The following is a 20,011-nucleotide window of genomic DNA, read 5'->3' as shown; positions in this document are numbered from 1 at the left end:
AAATTAGAAATGAAAAAGGAGAAGTTACAACAGACACCGCAGAAATACAAAGCATCCTAAGAGACTACTGCAAACAACTCTATGCCAATAAAATGGACAACCTGGAAGAAATGGACAAAATCTTAGAAAGGTATAACCTTCCAAGGCTGAACCAGGAAGAAAGAGAAAATATGAACAGATCAATCACAAGTAATGAAACTGAAACTGTGATTAAAAATCTTCCAACAAACAGAAGTCCAGGACCAGATGGCTTCCCAGGTGAATTCTATCAAACATTTAGAGAAGAGCTAACACCCATCCTTCTCAAACTCTCCAAAAAATTGCAGAGGAAGGAACACTTCCAAACTCATTGTATGAGGCCACTATCACCCCGATACCAAAACCAGACAAAGATACTACAAAACAAGAAAATTACAGACCAATATCACTGATGAATAAAGATGAAAAAATCCTCAACAAAATACTAGCAAACAGAATCCAACAACACATTAAAAGGATCATACACCATGATCAAGTGGAATTTATCCCAGGGTTGCAAGGACTCTTCAATACATGCAAAGAAATCAATGTGATACACCATATTAACAAGTTGAAGAATAAAAACCACATGATCATCTCAATAGATGCAGAAAAAGCCGTTGACAAAATTCAACGCCCATTTATGATAAAAACTCTCCAGAAAGTGGGCACAGAGGGAACCTACCTCAACATAATAAAGGCCATGTACGACAAACCCACAGCAAATATCATTCTCAATGGTGAAAAACTGAGAGCATTTCCCCTAAGATCAAGAACAAGAAAAGGATGTCCACTCTCGCCATTATTATTCAACATAGTTTTGGAAGTCCTAGCCATGGCAATCAGAGAAGAAAAAGAAATAAAAGGATACAAATTGGAAAAGAAGAAGTAAAACTGTCACTGATTGCAGATGACATGATGCTATACATAGAGAATCCTGAAGATGCCACCAGAAAACTACTAGAGCTAATCAATGAATTCGGTAAAGTTTCAGGATACAAAATTAATGCACAGAAATCTCTTGCATTCCTATATACTAATGATGAAAAACCTGAAAGAGAAATTTAGGAAACATTCCCATTTACCATTGCACCAAAAAGAATAAAATACCTAGGAATAAACCTACCTAGGGAGACAAAAGACCTGTATGCAGAAAACTATAAGACACTGATGAAAGAAATTAAAGATGATACCAACAGATGGAGAGATATACCATGTTCTTGGATTGGAATAATCAATACTGTGAAAATGACTATACTACCCAAAGCAATCTACACATTCAATGCAATCGCTATCAAATTACCAATGGCATTTTTTACAGAACAGGAGCAAATCATCTCAAAATTTGTATGGAGACACAAAAGACCCCGAATAGCCAAAGCAGTCTTGAGGGAAAAAAACGGAGCTGGAGGAATCAGACTCCCTGACTTCAGACTATACTATACAAAGCTACAGTAATCAAGACAATATGGTACTAGCACAAAAACAGAAACACAGATCAATGGAACAAGATAGAAAACCCAGAGATAAACCCACGCACCTATGGTCAATTAATCTTTGACGAAGGAGGCAAAGATATACAATGGAGAAAGGACAGTCTCTTCAATAAGTGGTGCTGGGAAAACTGCACAGCTACATGTAAAAGAATGAAATTAGAACACTCCCTAATACCATACACAAAAATAAACTCAAAATGGATTCGAGACCTAAATGTAAGACCGGACACTACAAAACTCTTTGAGGAAAACATAGGAAGAACACTCTTTTTTTTTTTTTTTGCGGTACGCGGGCCTCTCACGGTTGTGGCCTCTCCCGTTGCGGAGCACAGGCTCCAGACGCACAGGCTCAGCGGCCATGGCTCACGGGCCTAGCCGTTCTGCGCCATGTGGGATCTTCCCAGACCGGGGCATGAACCCGTGTCCCCTGCATCGGCAGGCAGACTCTCAACCACTGCGCCACCAGGGAAGCCCCGAAGAACACCCTTTGACATAAATCACAGCAAGATCTTTTTTGACCCACCTCCTAGAGTAATGGAAATAAAAAGAAAAATAGACAAATGGGACCTAATGAAACTTAAAAGCTCTTGCACAGCAAAAGAATCCATAAACAAGACGAAAAGACAACCCTCAGAATGGGAGAAAATATTCGCAAACAAATCAACAGACAAAGGATTAATCTCCAAAATATAAAAACAGCTCATGCAGCTCAGTACTAAAGAAACAAACAAGCCAATCCAAAAATGGCAGAAGACCTAAATAGATATTTCTCCAAAGAAGACATACAGATGGCCAAGAAGCACATGAAAAGCTGCTCAACATAACTATTAGAGAAATGCAAATCAAAACTACGGGGTATCACCTCACACCAGTTAGAATGGGCATCATCAGAAAATCTACAAACAACAAATGCTGGAGGGAGTGTGGAGAAATGGTAACCCTCTTGCACTGTTGGTGGGAATGTAAATTGATACAGCCACTATGGAGAACAGTATGGAGGTTCCTTACAAAACTAAAAATAGAATTACCATACGACCCAGCAATCCCACTACTGGGCATATACCCAGAGAAAACCAGAATTCAAAAAGACACATGCACCCCAATGTTCACTGCAGCACTGTTTACATGGAAGCAACCTAAATGCCCATCGACAGACGAATGGATGAAGAAGTTGTGGTACATATATACAGTGGAATATTAGCCATAAAAAGGAACAAAACTGAGTCATTTGTTGAGACGTGGATGGATCTAGAGACTGTCATACAGAGTGAAGTAAGTCAGAAAGAGAAAAACAAATATCGTATATTAACGCATGTATGTGGAACCTAGAAAAATGATACAGATGAACCGGTTTGCAGGGCAGAAGTTGAGACTCAGATGAACAAACATATGGACACCAAGCGGGGGAAAACCGTGGTGGGGTGGGTATGGTGGTGTGCTGAATTGGGTGATTGGGATTGACATGTATACACTGATATGTATAAAATGGATGACTAATAAGAACCTGCTGTATAAAAAAAAAATGAAATAAAATTCAAAAATTCAGAAACTAATAATAATAAAATTTCTCTCTTTACTCCTATTTTCTTTTATAACTTAGAAGAGTTCTTGAATTTGTGTCATGTGGGCTCTACACTTTTCCTGTTAACAATGTTCCTATTTCCTTAATACTTTTGTTGTAATTGTGAACAGCTTCTTTTTCCCCCAAGTATGCTTTCTGCTTTACCTTATGTATAAAAGAAAGCTAGCAATCTTTATGCTTATTTTGTAACTCGCCACCTTCCTAATTTCTTATTTTTAAGCCTTTTTGATGATTCATCATGTTAATAATAATAAAATTATCCTTTTCTTTCCTAATATTTATATTTATTTATATGAGCTATAATAGCTCTTTGGCTATCCTATGTGGTAGTTAAAATAAAGCACTTAAAGGTTTTAGAATCTTTTATTGACTTTTCTTAAAAAGATAAAGGGACTGATGAAGAATCATTATATGAATATATTTAAGAATAAGTTTGAAAAACTACTTTCCTTAGGAGGGTTTCTGCATATGCGCATGGTTTTAAATGATTCTGGAGGTCACTTTCAGGTCCCACAATTTTAAGAGAGAAATGTGTTTTGGTTTCTTAGTGTCTTACTTATGGATTTTCTTCATCAGAAAACAGAAATTCACCAATACCCTAGAAAACTCAGTTCTATTTTTCCATAAGAGCACGTTATAGAAAGCTTCTTTGTCAAGTAGGCCAATGTTGAATCCAAAGTCTACAGTCACATGTGTGACTTTAGCCAAGTTACATAATTTCTCTAAACCTCCCTTTCCTCACCTGTAAAATGGAAATAATACAATGCAATGTAAAACACTGAAAAGATCAAATGAGATACAGGATTGTTGCCTGACACACAGCATATACTCAATAAATGATGGTCCAATCTCATCAGGTTGGCTTTCCATGAAATTAAGATCAGCTTTTAATAGTTTGTCTCCTACCTGGGATTTCGCAGTAAGTGCAAGAGAATGGTAACCACCTGCCTCCAGATGGATTACTTCTTTACCATCCAGACATTTTACACACAATGGTTGAAGCCTTAAAGAAAAACATACACAGACACATACAAATTCCAAGTAAGAAGTATTCTCGGCAAGAATCATGGCCTTTCTCAAATTACGGAGTAAGTGCTTTCAAGTAGAAGTAAATATTTCAAAAGAAAACATTAAAATAAAAATACTGGATATATGTTCAATCTACTCCTAAATATAAATAATTTTGAATGGTTTCAACCTAATCTTTGTCTATTAATCACTAATTAACCACCATAGTTCAGAATCTGTTAAGAATCATAAAACAACTGAATGATTCATATGGCAGAGAATATACTTAGGACAATGAAATACAACCAAAGAGGGGAGTTGTCATTTTTTTAACACATTAGTTGCTTTCACTCTGCTAGGAATAAAAGAGACATTTATATTAACTGGCTATTTTAGATAATCATTCTATTTACACACTTTCACAAATATCTATTGTTAATATCATAAGAGTTTCTCTTAAACAAAACAGTTTTTCCGTGACGTACATGAATAGACATGGTTTATTACTGTGGTTATAGTTATTCTGGCAGCAGCAGATAGACCTCTTTCAGGTAAAAAAAAAATTGTTGGTTGTTTTTTATAAGTTAAAAATTTGAACCATTCACGTGTTCCAATGAAATACAATCTTCTCCCAAACACCCCTTTCTGTATTCTAAGATGAATATACATCAAAGAAGAGATGGAAAGATATACCATAGATACTTAAGTCCTTTATTACTAGAAACAAATTCAAGACTAAGACTGATTGGGGGTGGGAGGTATTTGTTTTGTTTTTCATCAGAGTTAATGGTGTATAATAATCTAGAGCTAGAAGAAACCAGATTTCCTCTATGAGGAAATGAGATTTGGAGACCTTCACCAGGAGAGAGGTTATTTGTTTAAGCTAATTTCTAACAGTAAACACTGGCAGCACTCACCTAGGCAGAACATCACCATGCCCCAGCTGTCCTTCCTTCCCTTTCCCCCAGGTCCACACCTCTGTTCTCAGAGAAGGCAGGAGCGCATCCGCTTCTCCACTGTATGTAGGGGTCAGAACCACTGTCCGCGTTTTCACCCTTGCAGCTTTTCTCAAGAGCCTGGGGGAGACTGAAAACAAACCAGAGATATCATGAGGGAGTAGATGGGTGAGATAAAAAGTACCACTTTAATGAACTGTTGATTTTCAAAGAAATACACTAACATGATATTTGTGAAGCATATTCTACAGGTTCTCTGCAAAACTGGGAATTAAGAAGTCAAATGAGTTTGGTAAACACTGCCTACTGCATTCATTCCTCCCCCCTACCTGCCCTGTAGAGATTCACACACACGCATTAGCATGCTAAAGGTGCTGAAAAGTCCTGCAGTTAAAAGCCCTGTTTAAATCTGTTTAACCCTGCCCCACTTCCAAACATTTAGCCACAAAATCCTTTTTTGTATAACATTTGTTATACCAAATGTCTATGTGACATCCTATGGAACTGGTATTCTAAAGAATAAGCTTAACAAAATACTACACTAAGGCTAACAAATATTTTTCCCATTTCAAAGCAGAGTTAAAAGTTAAGCCTTTCCAAATTAAGGTCTAAGGTCAAGCATACTATAAATATTGTAACAAAAGATTTATTTTAGACATAAAACTTAAAAGTTTCTACAGTGAGGAAATGGTTATGAATGGGAAGTACTAAAAAGATTTTGTATTTTGCTGCCTACTTTAAGTTATTTTATAGAGAAGTTAATATTTAAAAAAAAGAATGCTGACATCTTTTAGAGTGTTCAAAATTGTAACAAAGGCATACAACACTGTGTAAATCTTGTACACCAATCTGGTGACAGGATATGTTTTGAAGAAAATCATCAAATGTCACTAGGTATAGACTTAAGTCACTTGGTCATTAAGTTGTGGGCCACAAAGAAAGTGATCATCCTCGGCTAAGATCGCAATCTTTTCTGGTGAATGTATCATCCACTTGTACATACAAAGACTCAAATACACCTACTTGAGGTTTCCTCAAAGATGTATTCTAGATCATTTTAAAAGAGAGAGAAAAGGAGTACATGGAAAAGTTTTTCTAAAGATACTTTAAGTTTACTAAGTAAAATTTAACCTAAGGAAATAAGTCTGTTAGTAGAATTGCATATTTCACATGGTCTAATGGCATGACAAAAATCAATATCCCACATTTGTGGTTCAAGGAGATCTCAAATATTATATTATTCTGAAAATGCTAAAGGACATTTCAGAATAAGAACATTTTGGCCCAAGATTATTCTTCAGACTTAGCAGAATTCATGGGATACACACACACACACACACACACACACACACACACACATAAAATCAGGACTAGGGTTTTATTTGCACAGATGAATCTAGTGGCAATGAGAATCAGGAGGCAGGATAGCAAAAGTGCTCAGTGGCACAAGAGAGAGCAATAAGTAGAACACAGGTAGGGAATAGGGACATAGCAGAAAAGGTAAGTTTTAGTCTAGTCTAATATTCCTAACTTCCTAACCACTGGTTTATACCATTTTGTGCAAAGCTCTAAACTATAGCCCATGGGTCGAATATAGTCCACTGCCTGTTTTTGTAAATAAAGATTTATTGGAATATAGCTCATTTATTAATGTATTATCTATGACTGCTTTTAAGCAAAGTCAAGTAGTTGTAACAGAGACTGTATGGCCTACAAATCACAAAATATTTCTCTTTAGCTCTTTATAGAGAAAGTTTGCCAGGAACTCCCTGGTTCAGTAGTTAGGACTCTGCGCTTTCACTGCCAAGGGCACAGGTTCAATCGCTGGTCAGGGCAAAAAAAAAAAAAAAAAAAAAAAGAGAAACTTTGCCAACCCCTGGTTGATCTAATCCAATATTTCATGAACTTTAATGTGCATGTTAATCACCTTGGGATCTTGTTATAATGTATATTCTGATTCACTAAGTTTGGTATGCAGCCTGAAATCCTGCATTTCTAACAAACTCCCAGATGATGCTGATGTTGCTGGTCTGCAGGCCACCTTGAGAAGCAAAAGTCTAGATGACGGAGACTCCTGAACTGAGTGAGAAATGTAGAAGAAACAACTGTGCAATATTCTCAATATTCTAAGAAGTTGATTGCTAATGGTTTCAGAAAATGAAGGCTTTCTCTTATTGAAGCTTAAAATCATCCTCACTTTCAGGGCGTAAGTACATTAACTCCTCATTTACCCAATGATCACATCTGCAACTTCATCGATCTGGAGTCCAGACCCACCCAGGAAATAAGGAGGCTACTGCTACATTCCAGAACAATCAAATAAGACTCAAAACAAGGTCCACAAGCAGAAGCAGGTATTATGAAAAAGTGAGGGTCTAAAGTTATTTCTAAAGCAGAGAAACATGTAGCTTTTAAAAAGCTATTTAATTAAATAAATTTTGACATATGAATATGTTAGGAAAGCGAATTTATTATAACATGGCATGTGATGTCAGGAGCATCTTGGATTCACCAAAAGTCAACTCACAAGAGCTGGTTATTTCCTTACCTTGTGACAACAATCCAGGGAGAGAGAGTCTTCGGCTGCCTCCCTCTGACTCTTCTTCTCTGATATCCACAAGACTTGAACTCTTCTTTCCTTGCATTGACTCCTGTTTAACCTGTTCTTCTCTGCTATCTTTCAGACCTTCTGGGCCTATGGGACTACTGCCTGCCTGAGCTCCAGGTTCACAAGGGGCTGTACTATAAAAGTTCATAACTTTCTTAAGAGACAAGGTCCCAGCTTCATATGTAGCAGCCACTCTCACACCAACAGCAGATGCACAAGAGACCACTAGGCTGTTCAGGGCTGAAGTGCTTGTGGTTGCTGGGCTGTGAAGATTAGGAATCGCTTCTGCTACAAGAGGCTAAAATATACACACGTAAAAAAGTATATAAAAATACAATCCCATATACAACAAGCAATCAATAAAAAGAAAATGTAACATCTATCACTATTTGCAAATACAAGAATCTAAAACAAGAGGTCTCTTCATCTCCAACCTAAAGGTATCCCTTCTTGATCACAGATTTAACACATTAGATGGAAATGAGTACTTATAATACAGTTCCTTATCAAAAGTACTTCCTTTTGTTTGAGTGGTGTTTTATCATGGTATTTAAAAATAGGTCCCAGCTGCTTTTATAAAATAAACACAGCAGAAGGGAGAGGGGAGGGAAGGTATGGAAAACATCGCCTTCAATATGAGGTAATAGCCCTGGATAGAAGGTTGAAAAAATGCAAGTTTTATTATTGATCACTACTAGGAAAAATTACACGGATTTTTACCAAGAAATAATGAGAAAAAATTACATTTTAAGAAGAAAAGGCTTTTCCTAAAATGTTTTATGAACACAAATTTATATATAGCATACACAGGCAGAAAAATAAGTTACACCTCTAAACTATCCGCCCCCAAACTATGTTCTGAAATTTCTGTCCTTCTACTGTCTCATCAAGAGTTATTTTCCATGACCCAGGGGCAAGGTAAACTGAAAGATTACCTTTGCTCTCACTACCATCGAGCAATGTGGTAGGTTAATCATTAAACATTTGGATCCAAGGTTCTTAGTGTTATTCACAGCTGTATTAGAAAGCCAACTAAAGTTTTCTGATATCTTAGTGAAAAATCAGTTAAAACTTACTCTGAGCTGTCAAGCACCACTGTTTACTAAAAAGGAAAGTCACTAGATATACCTACTTAACACACGAGAAAGCTTTCAGCTCATGAGCATAGGTCACAATGAAAATTTTGTTTCCTATGCTACCCAAAGATCCCAAGGGGTGGAAGGGGGTGTGTGTATATCTTAGTTTGTCCTGAATTGCAAACCAAACCAAAAATATTTTTTAACACTGACTTCTGATTTTTCTTAAAGGAAATAATTCCTGTTCCCTGCACAGTGCCTGACATGTAGTAGGCACTCAATACATTCTGTTCAATACTAAATTCAACAAAATGTGAGTCTTTAATTAAAATATCCAACAAAATAAACAAATATACCATATAAAAAAAGATAAATACAAAGCCTATTACTTCCTTGGTGACACAGTTCTCATGATAACTTGTTCAGAAAAACTGGTGTCACTATTTCCACCATCTATTTACAAAAGCTCATAACAGAAGCAGTGATGGTATTTAGGGGTGACTAATCTAGAGAGTTCTTACCATTAGGTGGAGGAAAGTCAAAAAAAACTCTACCTTATATAAACTTTAAACTATTGTTCTAACTGGCTCCTCTACTTAATTATATTTAACAATTCATAAAATAAGTAAATAAATAAAACAAAAACACATGCCCAGCAATTTTGATGGAAGACATAATTTCAGGGGTTCCAATCAACCAACAGCAAAATGCAATAATGAAATATATGCTTCATTGCCAAATACTTTAGTTTATTTCACAAACGTGATATTCTTTCAATTACATCTGGCCAGAAGAAAAAAACTTGTCCTAAGCCACATAAATTCCTAATGGTTAGCTGTATGATTGAGACACTATTTACAAAGATGGAATTACACTTAGTTAAACACACACTGCCAAAACCAGCATAGGTAACCAAAACCAGCATAGGTAACCAAAACTTTCCAAAGGAAAGTGCAATTTCAATGATGATAATCTATTATTCAAATAAACAGTAAATAAACTTTTAACTACAACTTTAATAAATCAGAGAAATGACTTTTGAAAAGTCAAAATCTAACTTTTTTATAAGCATGTACGAGTCCTGTTCAATTATTACTTGTGCTTTGTTTAGATTTTTCTTTCTCCAAACAGCTTCTTAATAAAATATTTTTTTTAAAAAAAATCAAATATCTACAAGGTTTGGTGAGTAGACTGTGAAATAAAAACTGTTTCTGAAAACACCTCTAAGCCACGTTCCCATTCTGAACCAGTAAACAACAGTGATGAAGAATCCAGAGGCTATGTGGTTTCAAAAACCTGAAAGCAACGCCACAAGGCAGCTCTTTTATGATTAGTTTTGTGGTTTTTTTTGAGTCTTAACCACTGGACCACCAAGGAAGTCCCTAGGATTATACGTTTTTGTTTAGATTTGTTTTCTTAGAGTTCTGGAAAAGCAAAAGCAAAAGGCTTCCACTAAGAGTAAAAAAAACAAGTATCCTTTAGAACAATTTGTTTTAAGTAGGGAGACACAGCTTACTACATGCCCCTGGTAAATAGCTTTTCTCCACTTACTACAAGTTTTCAAAGTGAAAGTAGTTTAAACCAGATGAAGAGAATATAAAACCCTCCACCCAGTGATGCCCAGTGAGGACCACTGGTATAACTGAAAAGAATTCGAACAGTATGTAATGCCAGTCAGTTTCAAGTCTGCCTATAAGCGAGGGAGGGATCCGCCACACAGCAAACTTCTCTGATAAAGAAGGAAAGGATTTTTCTCAACAGTATCTGAAGAGTGCTACAAATACAGATAAGAGAATTCTTTGTGAATATACAGTCATGTTAGATTAAACACTTCAGGGGCCCACCTTAGCCATGGGGGAAAAAGTACTTGGAAAAAAAAATGGGATTTTTCTACTTACAAAAGAATCCCAGAATAACATCTTTCAACATCATAAATAAAGCGCCAGAATTTGAACATGAAGAGTAATTTTGAATTAATCCAGGGTTTTCCTTATCTAGGCTTGCATGATAAGACAGATTAATAGTCAAACTCAAAAAATAAAAAAATGGTACCAACCCTTAGGTATTTTAAAGTTTCTCAAGAAAACTCATATGGTTCAACTTTATATTATAAAATTTAGCAGGTACCTGAGATGGCACTGGCTTTTCACCATTCTCTGAGTTCTCTCTTACTGAATGATCTGACAGTTTCTGCACATATTCATTTACTGCCTGAGTGTCAGGGTACGATGGTATACTTCTTGCAGAAGAAATTTCAGGTGTTCCCATGACATCTTGTGGGGAAGAAATGGTCTCAACACTTGTGGTCTGAACATTTCCAACATTCAGTTCGGTAGCAGCAGGCAGCTCATTTTGTACGAAGGTGTTCTCAAACACTTCTCCCTTGCCATCAAGGGTTTCAGTGGAGGGGCTGATGGCAGTGCTGGCCTGGTTTTCTGACTGGGATTCTGACAGTGTCACGCCTAATGGACAGCAATGGCTGTCTGATATAATCACATGGTCTTCTTTGTCAGTCATTGTAATTAACAGCTGGCTGCACTGGTTACATCTTTCTGGCACTGGCTTCAGATCCTGGGAAGGGAGGCACTGCACCAGGGCTAAGCTGTGGAACGCACCACAGGCAACTTGTAGCACTACTCGCCCAGCAAGATGTTCCACCTTTTGTGGCTTTGTCACTGGGAAGGTAGTGGTAATGAGACCCAACTGACAACCGGTACCCCATGCCCAAATCTCCCTGCTTAGGGACAATGCCAGAGTGTGCTCCTCGCCACATGCCAGCTGCAAGATCCTGACCGCTAACAAAGGACTGGTCTCGGAATCAGAAATGCTGACAGGATTTGGTTCCGGAACATACTGCTGGTTAGCTACCGCACACTGGCCAGCAGAGTTCTCCCCCCACATGTACACTACGCCACTTTCTGTCACTGCTCCGTTGTGGAAACTCCCTGTTGCCACAGTAACAACATACTGCCCAACCAGCACCTCTTCTAGAATGGGGCTACTCGGACAAATCTCTGCTGGTTCACTTCTCCAGGGGAGAGTCCCAAAGCTGTAGACCTCACCATCTGAAGGTTTGGAAAAAAAAAAAAAAGGGAGGGAGTTAGTGAATTAACTAAAATTTTATCAGCTAACTTTTAGTCCCCTCTAGGTTTAACAAAATAGAATTTTTTTTCTTTTTTTAATTTTCAAAAGCACAGTTGTAGAAATTTGGTTGAAGCAGATAGCATTCCACACTTATGAATCTTTTAACAAATAACATCTTTTAACATTCTTGAAATATAGTGACAATTTCTACAAATTAAAGGAGACTACTTCAAATGAAGGGTATTGCTCCTCTCCTTCAGCCTTATCCTACAAACTCCTAGCATCGATCCGTTACTAACGGCTATCATTGCAGGCTATTACAGAAGCAGATTCCAAGAGTTCAAAGACAAAATAATGACCATGACATGATCAGATAAAATAAGCAGAAGATAAAAAAGACACATTTGCTAATATCTACAACATTCACTACTACTGCATAAGTCAGAGCAGCAAAAAATTATGCAATGACATAAAAATATTAGAGATTCACTTTGGCCAAAACTATGAAATTAGCTTTATACCTCCAGGTTGGACTGAGGGCACCAATGTTAACATGACGTTGTGTACCATACTATGTATAATTTTTAAATGTTATTTATAATATATATTGTGTACTAGATAGCCTTCCTGAGGTGTCATTTGTTTAAAAAGCAAATCACAACAAAACAAAGAAAAAAACAAATGAAGCCATGACTGGCTAGCTTTAGAATTAAAAGGGAAGGCACCAGTGAGTTGGGTACATGAATGATGATAACCTATTTGTGTTCACGTGTGCTACCAAGTCATAGTTTTACTGCAGGTATTGGGGAAATTTGGAGGTATGTGCAAATGATTTATGCTAGCTAAAAAACTCAAATGGAACAAAGACTTGGCCATGGGTTTTGAAAAATATTAAACAAAGCCCACCATCCTTTCTTTCCTAGGTGACCAGAGGGTCACCCATTTTTTTTTTAATTAATGAAAATAGGTACCATTTTTCCTCCAGCAGCAATTGAGTTGCTGATGAAAAAAGGCATACTTTATCTTTGGCCTATTACACATGGCAGATACATTTATACACTCAAACTCACTACAACATCTATGTAAGGAAAAACACAATAGTGGCTAGAGGGAAGATCAGTTTTTATTAGGGAATTTCTAATTTGGATAGAGTAGTGAGAAAATAAGCTCACTGGTTAAGATCTTTTAAACTTTTCTTCCCAAGTGACATAACACACTTGCAACAGTTCACCAACACTTTCAATTGGTATTATATTCCATTAGAATAACAGTCTCTCCAGAGCAAATTGCAGAGAAGTGAATATTTAGACATCATTTTTTTAACCTGGAATACCTCAAAAATAGTGAGTCAATGAGGTGTCCTCATTGAATTATGAGCTAATGGTTAAATTGAATAGAGACAAAGCTTGAAAATTTCTAGTATTCAATCAGTACCACTTCCTCACTTAGAAAAGAAAGTACCAGAGATCTTTGTGCCATTTCAAGCTACACATTTGTGTGAGCTGAGATTTTTTGTTACTTTGACACTTAAACCAGAACACTGCTCAAACATGAACATAGGTTATTTACATTTTTTTTTTAAGTTTTCCCTCAGTTTTCCCAGGCTTTTAGGTTTGATTCTATATGTTTAAAGATATGCTCTTGAAGGATTCCTAAATATCTTACTGAGGGGCTAATAAAACGACAGTAACAGAATTCTATTTATATAATGTTTGAGAACTATAGATTTTGAAGCCCACAGGTACTGGATATGGTTCACATTTGAAAAATAAGGCTTTCTCCAAATTCTGGCCTAATACAATAATAATAATAGTATTATGTATTATTATAATAAAAGTGACATAATAATAAAGAAATTAGAAAGAAATCCATGTTTGCCCCAAAAAACCACCATGGTCAGATTTAAGCTTTGTTTCCTAGAATCTGTCTTCCCTTAGTTCCTACAAGGAAAATACCAAAGCATTGTTAAATACTTAATACTTACAGAGTAGAAATTTATAAATTAGTGAAGCTGATGGCAGTCCTGACCCAAATCAAATTTGCCATGACTTGGTCGGTAAAGTACCATCAAAATTAAAGGCAGCGCTCTCTATAAATTATAGCCTATGTTTCTGATATAGATTTGTAGATTTTATTATATGTTCTTATGAGCTGCTATTTATGCCTGAGAGAAATGGTACTGAGACAGTACAGCCAAGAGATTTAAAAAGCAAATTTTGAAATTAGACTCTCTGGGTTCCCATCCTAACTCTGACCCTTTAAATAGTCGTGTGTGCTTGGGAAAACAATTTAACCTCCCTGACCTTCAGCTTCCTCATCTGTGAAGTGGGGATAATAACAGCAGCTACCTCATAAGGTGGTTGTGAGGACTCAGTGAGATAATACATACAAAGTGCTTAGTGCAGTGCCTGGCACATATAATTGTTTAATAAACATTAGCTATTATTAGCATTATCATTCTGATACATTTAATGAACAAAGGTATAGTAAAAGGGTCTCTGAATATGTAATCTTTTAAAAAATCTCATTTTTCATGTACTTATCACTATTAAAATTTTTAAACTGTAATTCTCCCTTTTATTCTAGTTATGGTACATCTTAAATATAAGAACTCATCTGATTTCTGATGAAGGGAGTAAGAACATATTTTGAAAACAAAAAAAGCATAAGTTCCAGCAAAGTTCACTCAGAATCCCTCGTACCCAGTAACTCTCAGCAGCTACTATACACTCCGACCCTGGTCAGAGTCTCAGTTAGTGTTGGCTAAGCCGTTCTTTTCAATACCTTCAGTCAGAAGAACTCCATGTTTCACTCCAAGGGCCGCATGAAGAACAGTCTTTCCTCCCCAGCCTGGCAATCTCTCTGGTGTTACAGAACAGGAGCCTGCCTGCCACACATGGACCAGGCCTCTTTCTTTGGATCCTTCAGCTTCTGTTGAGCTACAAACATCAAGAAAAATAGCTTAAAAATAGCTTGTTCCTCCAGGTCAGAACTGTATCTTTTGTCCTTCATACTGTCATGAGATTTATACCTTTTACCAGTACATGGGTGACTGAGTCAGACAGTTCGGCACCTATTTTATGGCATGGTTATGACACAGGAGCAGAGGTAAAATTACTATTTAAATACATGATTTGAGGATAAACCCACAAATTACTTATCTCTATCTAAGAAGCAAACAAAACCTGGGCTATTTTTTGAAGTTTTCTGATTTAAAATTTCAAGATTCTTACTTCTCAGTACGTTAACTCCTTGTTTAGATGTTAAAGTTATAACATGTCCCAAGTTGGAGTCTTATTTTAAATTTTTAGTTTTTAATTTGGTATTTAAAAAAAAAGTATTTGATGAGAAAGACAGAAGGAATAGGGATCCACATTTCCCTTTATACCAAGTTTAAGCTCTATAATTCTTATTTAAATTTTTAAGAACTAAATTTATAACAGGTACCAGTAAAATCCTTCATGCTTTACTCACGTTCTAGCCAAAGAATTCTATCCATCTGATAACCCTAGTTCAAAGAACATAAAACACACAGCTGTATAACAATGACCATATCCCAACTGCCTCCCTTTCCAAGAAAAGGCCACATTAACATACTCTGGGTTTCCCTTTATATAATATTTTCCTTTGTGTCGCCATTGATGGGGCATTTATTTTCATATTCTTTTTTCTAGAACAGTGATGCCAATATTTTAATGAGGCACAGAAACTTTTTTTGGTTTTCTTTATTTTATAATACCTAGGATTTTCTCTACTTTTGTTAAATAATATTCCTCTGAACTGTAATTAGGCATAACCATGTTTTTATGAAAGGAAAGCCACAAACCTAACCCTCATTTCAAAACATCATTCATGGCGCCGAGTTCTCTAAGGATAGAATTACAATTAATAACGCTACTTCTGAAAACTTGAAATTGTGTGACCAAAAAAATGGCCTCAAAACCTTCAAAATGGTGAAGACATTTTGTGCCTTTTATAAGCATAAGAAAGGAACTAGCAACAAAGTGTACACCACTAACAAGCTTTATTGTAATTATCTTTCTCTCTTTACCAATCAACACAAATGTCACTATTCCTACTTAATAGCCATCAACAAGAAAATTAAACTGAAGAGAAGCTACACATAAGTGGAACTGTCTGTTGTGTTTTCCTAGAAGGGTAGGGGAAAAGGAAAAAATGGTTTTACCTTTTCTTCTTTGAGTCCATCGGTCAGTGGAAGCACTCCATCACCAAATCATTCCCTCCTTGCAAAAGGTATATAAAACCCTAAAGGGCAAAACACAGGTAAGCACAAAGAGCAGTGAAAGAACAGTTTGCTATTTTATCTGTCAGATTTTAAAAAAAGAAGAAAACAGGCAGCTCTCCAACAAGTGCACATTCACTGGGCAATAAATATACAGCAAAACTATTTAAACTATTTCATATCCTGCCTGCCAAAGTCGAATCTCTAGACTGAGCCTGCCCACTGAGCTTATAAAAATGCCTGTTGATCGTCAAATATAATGTCAAAGTGAGAAAAGACTACCCACAACCTAGCTGTACTTTGTCAGGCAACAGATTTTTTTCATTTGTTTTTTATTATAAATAAGTTCAATCTGAAAACTCAATGTGTTAAGTATTCATTACACACAAATTAAGGCTACTTTTCAAATGCTGCTGGGACATATGAACACTTAAATACCAATTAAGTAAACAAGAATTTCTTGGGGCTTCCCTGGTGGCGTAGTGGTTAAGAATCTGCCTGCCAATGCAGGGGACACGGGTTCAAGCCCTGGTCCCGGAAGATCCCACATGCCACAGAGCAACTAAGCCCATGCACCACAACTACTGAGCCTGTGCTCTAGAGCCCACGAGCCACAACTATTGAAGCCCACGTGCCTAGAACCTGTGCTCCGCAACAAGAGATGCCACCGTAACGGGAAGCTTGTGCACCGCAATGAAGAGGAATCCCCTCTCACTGCAACTAGAGAAAGCCCGCGTGCAGTAGCGAAGATCCAACGCAGCCAAAAATAAATAAATAAAATAAATTAAATTAAAAAAAAGAATTTCTGCAACCTCTCCAGTAATGTATCAGATTCAAACAGTTTTAATTTCATTTTCCAGTAATGCACACACACAGAATTCCACCAGTAAAACAAAGTTTTCCATGTATTGGAACTAGCAGTGTTTTCCCCAAATCAACCTCAATTCAAAACCATAATCCAAAGGGCTGGAAGAAAGAAGTTTGAATTTAAAATATCTATTTTTTAAATCTACCATTTAATAGAAAGGAGCTATATGAAAATAACAGTACAAATATTATGACCTATCATTTCAGAAACTCAATGTTTAATAAAGTAAGAGCTAGAAATACTGACAGGCAGACAGAAACGCTCAATGCATTTCAACTAAGAAATTCACATTTTTAAGGGCACCAAAACTCATGAAAATAAGAGCAACGGGGTTTTAGATGTGTGAATTTAGATGTGTGAATACTGGGGCCAAATTCATTATTTTTCTGCAAAAGGGTATGGCATCGTCACTGTGCTTTGAAAAGAGCCCACACCGGCAGGAATGATGTAAGACCATCTGTTTACTCCAGGTTGCCTGTGAATTCTTACAGTTTCCCATCTGTATATCTGGAGGAAATTACTCTCTACCTAATGCTTATTTTAGAAAGATTTTGACTCATTCAAAGTTGGATGAAGGGTACATGTAAATGAAAGATATATCTGATCAGATTTAATAAATGCTATTCATTTAATAAATATGATTACTAAGTGGTACTATGCTTTGTGTGTGATAGTAATTCACTTTTAGTAAAATGTACAGTTCACAGCATACAGAAAAGTTCTGAGGCCAGGTCTAACCTATGCTCATCTATGAGAGATCAGGGAGTAACTGGTCCCTTGATAAAAGTTAAACAATGCCCAGGGGAGAAACCAGAGAACTGCTCTGGGAGGGTGTGGGAGTGCACAAGCACACTTCAAGCAACTGATTCACTGTTCGTAAACCAAATTGTATCCTACTGCCTGTCAATCAAAACTGTTGAGAATCGGTAAAATGAATAAAGCAGCTGACCTTTCTTCTCTTTTGGTGTCATATTCTTGAATACAGTGTTTTCTTAAAGTGGATTACTCCTTATGCCACATGATTTCTAACCAACATTCATTTTTTCAAATCCAAATGGAATTAAAACTCTACAAACTGTCTTGCAACTTTGTTACTTACTATATACCGTAGGAAGGATAATGATTCCCAAGATACCCATGTCCTAATGCCCAGAACCTGTGAATATGTTAGGCTACATGGCAAAGGGGAAGTTAAGCTGCTAATCAGCTTGTTTTAAGTTGGGGAGATTATCCTAGTTATCCAGATGGACTCAGCATAATCACAGAGTCCTTAAAAGTGGAAGAGACAACAAGCCTCTTAGATAGCCACATCCACCACAGGGCAGACAGCAGAAGCAAGAAGAACTACAACCCTGCAGCCTGTGGAACAAAAACCACATTCACAGAAAGACAGACAAGATGAAAAGGCAGAGGGCTAGGTACCAGATGAAGGAACAAGATAAAACCCCAGAAAAACAACTAAATGAAGTGGAGATAGGCAACCTTCCAGAAAAAGAATTCAGAATAATGATGGTGAAGATGATCCAGGACCCCGGAAAAAGAATGGAGGCAAAGATCAAGAAGATGCAAGAAGGGGGCTTCTCTGGTGGCACAGTGGTTGAGAGTCCGCCTACCGATGCAGGGGACGCAGGATCGTGCCCCAGTCCGGGAAGATCCCACATGCTGTGGAGCAACTAGGCCTGTGAGCCATGGCTGCTGAGCCTGCGTGTCCAGAGCCTGTGCTCCGCAATGGGAGAGGCCACAACAGTGAGAGGCCCGTGTACAGCAAAAAAAAAAAAAAAAAAAAAAAAAAAAAGAAGATGCAAGAAATGTTTAACAAAGACCTAGAAGAATTAAAGAACAAACATAGATGAACAATACAACAATTGAAATGAAAACTATGCTAGAAGGAATCAATAGCAGAATAACTGAGGCAGAAGAACAGATAAGTGACCTGGAAGACAGAATGGTGGAATTCACTGCTGCGGAACAGAATAAAGAAAAAAGAATGAAAAGAAATGAAGACAGCCTAAGAGACCTCTGGGACAACATTAAACACACGAACATTTGCAATATAGGGGTCGCAGAAGGACAAGAGAGAAAGAAAGGAGCAGAGAAAATATCTGAAGAGATTATAATCAAAAACTTCCCTAACATGGGAAAGGAAATAGCCACCAAAGACCAGGAAGCATAGAAAGTCCCATACAGGATAAACCCAGGAGAAACACACTGAGACACATAGTAATCAAACTGGCAAAAATTAAAGACAAAGAAAAATTATTGAAAGCAGCCAGAGAAAAACAACAAATAACAGGCAAGGGAACTCCTATAAGGTTAACAGCTGATTTCTCAGCAGAAACTCTACAAGCCAGAAGGAAGTGGCATGATACACTTAAAGTGATGAAAGGGAAGAAACTACTACCAAGATTACTCTACCCGACAAGGATCTTATTCAGATTCAATGGAGAAATCAAAAGCTTTACAGACAAGCAAAAGTTAAGAGAATTCAGCACCACCAAACTAGCTCTAAAACAATGCTAAAGGAACTTCTCTAAGTGACAAACACAAAAGAAGAAAAGGGTCTACAAAAAAACCCCAGGGCAATTAAGAAAATGGTCATAGGAACATACATATCGATAATTACCTTAAACGTGAATGGATTAAATGCTCCAACCAAAAGACACAGGCTTGCTGAATGGATACAAAAACAAGACCCATATATATGCTGTCTAGAAGAGACCCACTTCACACCTAGGGACACATTCAGACTGAAAGTGAGGGGATGGAAAAAGATATTCCATGCAAATGCAAATCAAAAGAGAGCTGGAGTAGCAATACTCATATCAGATAAAATGGACTTTAAAATAAAGAATGTTACAAGACAAGGAAGGACACTACATAATGATCAAGGGATCAATCCAAGAAGAAAATATAACAATTATAAATATATATGCACCCAACATAGGAGCACCTCAATACATAAGGCAACTGCTAACAGCTATAAAAGAGGAAATGGACAGTAACACAATAATAATGGGGGACTTTAACACCTCACTTACACCAATGGACAGATCATCCAAACAGAAAATTAAT

The 20,011-nt window shown here is 36.9% G+C and overlaps 1 protein-coding gene across 6 annotated transcripts in view; it reads right to left on the bottom strand.

Annotated features, from left to right (window-relative positions):
- ALS2 (alsin Rho guanine nucleotide exchange factor ALS2) overlaps positions 1 to 20,011 on the bottom strand; it is an 86,676-nt gene that overhangs the window by 53,004 nt on the left and 13,661 nt on the right. For all 6 annotated transcript variants that reach the window (XM_067740976.1, XM_067740977.1, XM_067740973.1 and 3 more), the window contains 6 exons: positions 16,015 to 16,094; positions 14,613 to 14,767; positions 10,872 to 11,809; positions 7,609 to 7,966; positions 5,022 to 5,190; positions 4,003 to 4,099 (listed from right to left, as the gene is read on the bottom strand). In XM_067740976.1, the coding sequence (XP_067597077.1) occupies positions 4,003 to 4,099; positions 5,022 to 5,190; positions 7,609 to 7,966; positions 10,872 to 11,809; positions 14,613 to 14,767; positions 16,015 to 16,034 (1,737 nt within the window). In that variant the 5' untranslated portion in view covers positions 16,035 to 16,094. The remainder of the gene's footprint in view (positions 1 to 4,002; positions 4,100 to 5,021; positions 5,191 to 7,608; positions 7,967 to 10,871; positions 11,810 to 14,612; positions 14,768 to 16,014; positions 16,095 to 20,011) is intronic.

The sequence above is a fragment of the Pseudorca crassidens genome, chromosome 6 (assembly GCF_039906515.1).
Source record: "Pseudorca crassidens isolate mPseCra1 chromosome 6, mPseCra1.hap1, whole genome shotgun sequence".
NCBI classification, from domain to species: domain Eukaryota; kingdom Metazoa; phylum Chordata; class Mammalia; order Artiodactyla; family Delphinidae; genus Pseudorca; species Pseudorca crassidens.
Note: the sequence above shows the minus strand (reverse complement) of the source record. Positions and strands in the feature narration are given on the sequence as shown.